The sequence below is a fragment of the Ascidia mentula genome, chromosome 7 (genome assembly GCF_947561715.1).
Source record: "Ascidia mentula chromosome 7, kaAscMent1.1, whole genome shotgun sequence".
Classification (NCBI taxonomy): domain Eukaryota; kingdom Metazoa; phylum Chordata; class Ascidiacea; order Phlebobranchia; family Ascidiidae; genus Ascidia; species Ascidia mentula.
The window spans coordinates 10,156,834-10,164,942 of record NC_138572.1 but is presented as its reverse complement, the minus strand read 5'-3'; the positions used below and the strand labels follow the sequence as shown (position 1 = coordinate 10,164,942).

Here is an 8,109-nt window from a genome sequence, read left to right as displayed (position 1 = left end):
TCCTTCAATTTAACAACATTTTTTTTTGAAAAACACAAATACTAAAACATGTTTTAAGGTGAAGGAGTTATGATGTTTAGTTATTTAATGTTTTTTTTATCGTATGCAATAAAATCATATTTGCATTTTGCGCAAAAGAAACAACTATGTGCATGAACCATACACACAAAAAATAAAATGGCACGGGGAACGTTAAAACCCGGGTCATGCCAATCCAAAACAAATACACTGAAATAAGAAAAACTTAGGTAATTTTAACGTTTTTTTATTATTTGTAAATAATACAACAAAATTAATGGAAGCGCTTTACGCGACAGCGACAAAAAAATCCCCTATTTGAACCTAAAAAATAAAATTCGCTTGTGGGTGACGAATGTTTTTAGTTTTGTCGAGGTTTTAACAGATGTTGATGTAGCTTGAATTAAATACTCAAAAAGAATCATATTTTTTGGATGCAAAAATGGATACATGTAAGCACGAAACCGAAAAAAATAATGAAAAGGATATAATAAAGCGAATAATTGAAGAAAATGGCCGGATTCCGATTGTGAAGTTGTGCCGAATAGATAGTTTTCCAGCATCTGCAAGTAACTGGATGGGTGAGTTATGGTCATGACATTGATAATAAACGTAGTTGGGAATGTTGGATACTTTGTTTAATTCATATAGACTGAGTTTTTGCAATAGTTGTAAACTTTCATCATTCCATGGTTGGTTGGTACACCCCTCAATGGAAAGAATGACGCAATTTTTCTGTGATCCATGCAAAAACAATAATCTGATGCATTAACATACAAAAAAGTCAGTTTGTCTGCTCAAGCGACAAACTTTTGCGAAAATTTGCTGATAATCCGCGCAATATTAATGAGCTAATGCATTAGCATGCTAAAAAACGTTGTGACTGTCCGCGCAATTAACGATCCTCGAAAAAAATCCTCCACGCAAAAAACAAACTTTCCAATCTGGGGTGGGCCTACGCGGAGGATATATTTTTGGCGATCGTTAATTGTGCAGACGATTGCAACATTTTTTCGTATGATAATGCATTAGCTAATTAATATTGCGTGGATTATCAGTAAATTTTGCAAACAAAATTTTTTCCAATTTGGGACCTACGCTACACCCAATTGCCTCATCAGCAGACATTTTCAAAATTTTATCGTCTCTAAAAAATGTCAAATAATGCATTAGATATGAAAAACATTGATTAGTCTCTTGTACCAATTACAACTTTCCAATCTACACCATTTTTGAAACACTCAAAGGCATATGTTTAACCTCAACATTTGTGTGTTTTAGATATTAGCAGAGATGATGGTGATATTGTAAGACCCTCCATTGATGAGTTAATAAAGTTTACTACCGATTTTCGCATGCGAAGAATTAGTTTGGGTTTATCGCAAAGGAATGTTACTGAAGCCATTCATAGTTTTGATCACACTATTAGAAAAGTGTCAATGCTAAAAAGGTTTGTTTTTACCATATTTTTGTCATGCATAACTATGTATAGCCTCTGTGAAATATATTCAGGCACAATGACAATCTTATAGGCATTTATTGTGTTTTACAATACAGTCAAAACTTTTTTAATCTGCACTACTTTCGTCATAATAAAGCATCAGAAAATATTAATGGAGTGAAATCCACTTCTAGAAGTTTCATGTGGGAGTAGGATCAACTGATATTCTGCATGTGCAGATTAACAATGTCTGACTCTAACCTACTATGTGTAATGTTTAATATTTTAAAAATATGGGTTACTATGTGGGTAAAATTGCAGATTTGAATCTCTGGACTTGGGAATGGATTGTGCGATGGTCTACTATCCCTACCTGTGTTTATGGATGGATTTGGCTGAGGCAGCCAAGGCCAAGGTTTTCTAAATTTCGCACTTATTTCATAAATAATATTTTTGGGTTTGTTTCTTGACAAACAAACAAAAGTTTACATTGCTCTGTTGGCAGCAAACTGGTATTTATAAAAAAGCTAATTCTGAACTAATTGTTGTCAATTAAATAATTCTGAAAAGTTATTTAATTGACAACAATTATTTTGTGCTTGTTTTGAGACAAAATATGAACATAGTATTTTGTATGTGGACATAGTTTCCTTCTTTTCAGAGCGGAGAAGAATTTTCTGAGTTTCTGTCTGGAACAAAACTACGTCAAAAATCTCAGAAATGTTTTTTACCCAAGCAACTACACATACTGAATGATGCCTATATGATAAACCCAATTCCATCAGAGTATGTCTTTGAAATTGCTTATTACGATCTCTTTACAATTATCATGTCATTAATTGCAGAAATGATGCCACTAAATTAATGTGGAAAATTGGATGCAGCAAGAAGTCAATTTTAGACTGGTTTTCTAATAAGAAAAGGTAAGTTTTGATAAAAACAACCTTCCTGAAAGTCCCAATTCACAAATATTTCACAACTGCAGGTTGGAGGACAAAAAAATCAAACAAAAAATGAAAGAAATAAAAAAGCAGGAGGAAATATGTAAAATACTTAAAGAAAAAGAAACAGCATTAAAACGTAAGAAAAAACTTACTTTTGCTTCTATATGTTTGAATAAAACATGTTTTATTGTTCAAGGCAAGAAAGTGTCTCCCTTGCAGAGTAAAATTGATGAAATGAGTCAAAGAACAACAGAACAAGAGCAAAAATTTAGTGAAATGTTGCTGCTTTCCAAAAAGAAAAGCCCACCTGTTAAGAAAGTAAAAATTAAGGATTGGAAAGTAATTAAAACAATTTCCTTTGTTATAATTACCAGTTAAGGTTTTACATTTTTGTAGCCTTCATATTTATGGCATGTAGTTTGACAAAATACATTTAACATAGAATTTTTTAATGCCCTAAGTCATGAAATTAACCAGACTGGGCAGTGCAACAGTCACCACCTGCAATGACCAGACCTTATAGGCCAGTGATTCCCAACATTTTCGTGGTTGCGTACCACTTGGAGGTAAAACAATTTTGACATGCACCAACTAGTTGAGTGTTGCATTGTAACCCAGGGGATGAAGTATCCAACATTTTGAGATCACTTACAATTTTTTAAATACGAACCACATCCACAAATTACGGAAATGTGCCTGCATACCACCTGGAATGCCGTCGTGTACCCTGGTTGGGAAACACTGTTATAGGCTGAAACAGTCTGTGGAATTACTGTCAGCAGTAAAATGAAGATCTTGACTCTTTTGCTTCCAAAATGAAACCAATGCATTTTTTTAAGAAATCAAACGCAACACGGATGGTATTAAGAAAAAGAAAGACGAAGCGAAAGCAGCAGAGCAAGGAGAAGTCGACACACACAAAACACTTATCTTCAAGACAACCGAAAAAATTTGAAGACAGGATTAAGTTATTACAAAAAAACTCTACTATGCACGACGAGGAAATTAGTGAAGTTTTGGGAAGTAAATTTTCTAATTCTTCATCGACATCATGATATTTTAAACAGATGGGAGAACATGTTTTTATTGGTAAGGGAGCTTTTGCATTTTTATTATTTCAATGAAAAAAATCTCCATTGCAATATATTCACACTTTGTAACCATGATGCTTGTGTGGTTTAGAAAAGAACAATCACTAGTGAATTTCATTCTTTTCATTTTTACAATTTTTATTTCTTTCTTATTTCTGCCGCTGTTTTTTGTGACTTTCTTAATAAAAGTTTACCTTGTAAAAGTCGTGTTATTTAATTGGGATCATGGGCGTATCCAAAGGGGAGGAGTCCAGACTCCCCCTTTTTGTGAAATATTTTGGTCTGTTTTGATAACTAAACAAACGCCACTGTATTCTCTTTTGTCAAAATCCACATGAAAACCAAAAAATTTTATTAGGATTATTTTTTTATACACATAATTTACTATAATCATAAAAAACTAAATATGTCTCTTGTTTCAAACAACAAAAGCCACATATATATAAATCTATACTCTTTGCATTGGAAGAAAAATGTATTGCTAGTAATAATATATTATACCATTAACCAAACAGTCGTAACTTCAATAACCACTCATAAAAAACTTATTCTAGTTTTAGAATAACTATGTGCTTGGCCCTTTTTTGAAGACAAAGTTTCTTAGTCTTAACATCATTTAACAATTTTTCTAGCAGAGAATGCTTCAGCTTTGATAAAAATAAATCACAAGAACATTTAACTTCAACAACATAGAGGTCGGAATGAAGACTCACTTTAACGTTAACAAAATATTCTGACAAATTTAAAAAAACACTGTTTTTTTCTTCTGCATAATTTTTACCACAAACATATTCCAATGGCCCATTAGAAGTATCAGAAAAATCTTTGTAAAAATACACTATAAATTGAAACTTTGTTTGTTCAACATTAACTAAGTGATCAGTTACTTTTAGAAAGGTCCACAAATTCAGTTCAACATATCCAATTTTCACAATATTCTTCTTATGTGTGATATAGCATGAGATTGATCGGCTGCCAATAACCTCCTTTAAAGAAAGTTGAATGGTATCAGATTTAGTGTCAAATGCAGTTGTGTGCATTTCATAAAAACAAACTGCTGTCAATAAATCATACGTAAGATTTTTTGTGAACGTTAACGAGACCATACCTTGATTTATTTTTGAGCAAAATATGTCAGTCAAATTTTCTGAGGAGATTTCAGCTAATTGTTTTCTTGTGTTAAGTTTAAAAATAAGTTCATGATTCATGTCTTCAAAAATGTTCTTTTGTAAATGCAGTTTTTTTATTTCTTCAAGTGCTCCTTGTAACTGTGTCTCTATTGCTTCTGTAAATCGTCTTTCGGTTGAAACCACAAAACAATCATTTGCAATGAGACCTTTTCCACAATTCGGCATTTTGTCCCTGCATATGTTTTTGCCAGCATCTCTTTCACCGGGCCATGTTATCTCCACATCAAGATCTCCATTTTTTGCCATGAAAGTAGCAATTTTTCCACTTGCAGCAGTAAGGGAAAAACCATATTCACCATTACAATTTACATCGATGCACTTTTCACCAAGTGAATAAAGGAATGTTAATTGTTGAAACGTCTCCAAAAACTCATACCAAATCTGTCCATTTTCAAGAAAAAACAATACTACTGAATATTTATTCTGTGATGCCTCCAAGCCAAACAGGGAAACATACAAGTCTGTTGAAATTAAAGAGTGCTTTACTATTTTAGTAAATTCCAACTGGGAAACAGTACCAGTTGTTGCAGTAATCTTGTTTTTGGCAAATGATAGAATGTTTTCATCTAAAGGAACCTTCCCTTCATTTAGCTTTTCATCAAAAATTAAGATATCGTTGTTAAGCCAGGCTACAAAATGTCCACCACAAATATCCAATCCAACTAATATTGACGTTAAAACGTTCAAAGTGCCTTGTATTTCCAAACTTTCCACACCCATTTGCATCAGTAAATGCGCCAAAGTGTTTGCAAAAGATTTGGGGCAAATGAACATACCCAGTTTTGAATCTTCTTTGTAAACATGCCAGTGATTTTGGTTGCACGAAGCTACAGTTATAATTTGATCGCAATGCAAATGAAAAAGTTCGCATATTTTGCTTGGTAGATGGTCTACAACACGCATGTTTAGCAAACTATTCTACATTTCTGTAACCATCAATACATGATTTGCACCAAAACAGCGCCTCTAGTGTCAGCTCGGGGTCAGAGGTCAAGTTGTGCTACGCGAGCGAAATGCTGTTTTGTGTAATAGAAAGTTTTGGAAATAATAACTTATTTTGTTTGTTATACGGCTTTGATTCTAAACTGAATGTCAGGACTTGGACGTTGCGTACTTGGTTGCAATAACAATCGAAGAAAACTGCGTCAGTGGAGATCCAAAACAGTAACCCCGTTTACATGACGGTTTAAGACGGCTTCGAAGCTGACTCGCCGATCCGACTCTCTCGTTTTCGGCGAAGAGAAAAAGGCAAGCGTCTTAAGCCGTCTCGGCCTTCGATCTAACGCGGAGAGTGGTTTACGGGACAGCTTTAAGCGATAAAGTCAGCTTAAACCCAGTTGCGACAAGTGCCGCGAAGAAGTTAGGATTAGGTGATTTGTTTATGAGGTTGTGCGTTGAGGGTTTGCTGTTTACAATAAACCTTAAAAGTAATAAACTAGTTCTAGTACAACTACGTGAGTATGCTCTATATGCTGCAGGGGCGAGAAGGATGTGCTTACTCGAGTTAATTTTGATAAATACTGCGCAAGTGTTAAATGAATTGTACAAGCATCAAGATACAAAAAAGCAATATTCGTTTTGAGGACCTAAGTTGCATTTTGGAGACCTGAAGGAAACAAATGCATTGCAGGAATGCTGACACTTGCTTGAAAGAAGAATGCACTTGTGTTAACTGTTTTCATTTGCTGCTGGATGTGCTATAATATAACAAGTCAATGCAAACTGGTTGTTTATTCATATTTAGGCTACTGCATCTTATTTATGCAAGGATTTTGTGAACAACAATCAACCATAAAATACAAAAGCAGGCTTATGTAAACCTTTTCTGTTCGTCAAAAAAAAAGAAAATATGACAAGAATGCCATGACACAAGTTTATGTTATGTAACTATCACATCTTCTGTATATTTGTTTCAAATTAATTAACATTGGGCTGGTATGAAACATTCCATTCAGTCTTTTCTGACACTCAATTGTACATGGGATTACGGGATTAGGCAGCTTCTGAAAAGGATTCTGTGAAGAAGGACAGAGATAATTAATACTACTAAACATGAAATTTTCACTTGAATACTCTTACCATGGTGTTGTTGTGAACACATTCCAGGAAAATGCAGCCTTTTAGTTTAATCAGAAATTAAAAATACGGGTTGCAGCAGGCTTTCTAGTTAAATCATCTATTATATCTGGCAAAGTAAACTGACACTATAATCAAGGACCAATTTACAGCAAGCATTTGCGTAAACTAACTGCCAATAACTTTTCTCTGCATGCTTAGATTAGAAATATTGATAATTTATTTAGTACAGAGTCTGAATTTACAGCCTGTCAGCCCGAGACAGCTTAACTTAAGCTGACTTAAAAGCCCCATGTAAATTCGTCGTTTTCGCGCGTCGAATTTGAAAATCACGTGACCCGGTCACGAGTCGACTTGATGGCCATGTAAACAGGGTTACTGACAGGGTGAAATTCATGAATGCAATCTTGAATGTAGTCGGTGCCGCGGTGCGTATGTGATTCTCCATTCGTGCTTCACCCGTTTCCAACGAATTCAAAACATAAAGAAGATCATGATCGATGGGTGAATTTTGGGAAGGTCGTGAAAAAACGCAAATTGACTCACAATTGCTCCAAACAGCACTTTGTTAAAGGCAGGCCAACAAAAAAAAATGCAGTTCCTAATTTACACATGGGTCATACAACCAGTGTTGTAGAAGATAGGAAACCACCATCTGGTTGACGAGCAAGTAAAGAACCCTAACAACTTTAAATAGTCCCAACACAAGCCATGAAACAATTGAACCAAGTTCTATATTGGGTGCAGGTGGTAGTTGCAGATGCAAGTGAACTCTTTAAACCGAAAACAAAATGTATTGGAATAATGTCGATGTGAATTTAACTTTCTGACATCTTTTGAACTGGTAAATTTGAACAGTTTTTAAGTTACTAGATAAGAGATCTGTTGGGATGAATTACTGGAAAGATTCAAACTTCAATGCAACAAGAAGCAAACAAATCTGTATATGTCTGTTATTTGATGATGAGTTAGTGATGACATTCATGAGATTTTGATTTGAACTGTTGGAAAAATATTTAACACTGAGATTTGGCATTTCCTGCTCATCGGTTTCAAGAATCATAACAGCATTAACAAAATTTCTTTCGTGGCAACCAAAAAGTCATAGTATTGACTTGAATGTTGACCTATCCGAACCTTTTCAAAACCCTCTTTACAACAAAGTTAATACATTATTGACTGTACAGAAACTCCTAAAAATGTAATTGCAAATGGAGACAGTTTCATTTTGTTTCTGATGGAAGAGGCAGTCGACACACCACTGTTTGGCGACTTTGTGATGGCTGACAGGATTTTTCACATTTGTGAGGAGTTGCTTGTCAGACATTGTGATTTATTGAAGCCATGGT

General features: G+C 34.4%; 2 protein-coding genes across 2 annotated transcripts; one reads left to right on the top strand and one right to left on the bottom strand.

Moving 5' to 3' along the window:
- The first annotated feature begins 393 nt into the window (after positions 1 to 393).
- Positions 394 to 3,682, top strand: LOC145908982 (uncharacterized). Its single transcript, XM_082996298.1, has 8 exons — positions 394 to 599; positions 1,300 to 1,468; positions 1,781 to 1,874; positions 2,121 to 2,245; positions 2,305 to 2,382; positions 2,445 to 2,539; positions 2,600 to 2,742; positions 3,243 to 3,682. The coding sequence occupies exons 1-8, from the start codon at positions 461 to 463 to the stop codon at positions 3,456 to 3,458; spliced, it is 1,059 nt and encodes a 352-aa protein (XP_082852424.1). The 5' UTR covers positions 394 to 460; the 3' UTR covers positions 3,459 to 3,682.
- Positions 3,683 to 3,956: 274 nt separating this feature from the next.
- On the bottom strand, positions 3,957 to 5,618 carry LOC145908850 (uncharacterized). Its single transcript, XM_082996173.1, has 2 exons — positions 4,603 to 5,618; positions 3,957 to 4,480 (listed from the first exon to the last, which is right to left on the bottom strand). Exons 1-2 carry the CDS (start codon positions 5,585 to 5,587, stop codon positions 4,437 to 4,439), a joined length of 1,029 nt encoding a protein of 342 aa, XP_082852299.1. The 5' UTR covers positions 5,588 to 5,618; the 3' UTR covers positions 3,957 to 4,436.
- Positions 5,619 to 8,109: the final 2,491 nt, after the last annotated feature.

Bases quoted from the DNA above. Each gene is read 5' to 3' on its own strand.
- LOC145908982 (XM_082996298.1), top strand. From the start codon at position 461: ATGGATACATGTAAGCACGAAACCGAAAAAAATAATGAAAAGGATATA. The intron at 2,246-2,304 runs GTATGTCTTTGA...CATTAATTGCAG, and splicing joins ATAAACCCAATTCCATCAGA to AAATGATGCCACTAAATTAA. The intron at 2,743-3,242 runs GTAATTAAAACA...CATTTTTTTAAG, and splicing joins TAAAAATTAAGGATTGGAAA to AAATCAAACGCAACACGGAT.
- LOC145908850 (XM_082996173.1), bottom strand. From the start codon at position 5,587: ATGCGTGTTGTAGACCATCTACCAAGCAAAATATGCGAACTTTTTCAT. The intron at 4,481-4,602 runs GTATGGTCTCGT...CTTTCTTTAAAG, and splicing joins TTGCTCAAAAATAAATCAAG to GAGGTTATTGGCAGCCGATC.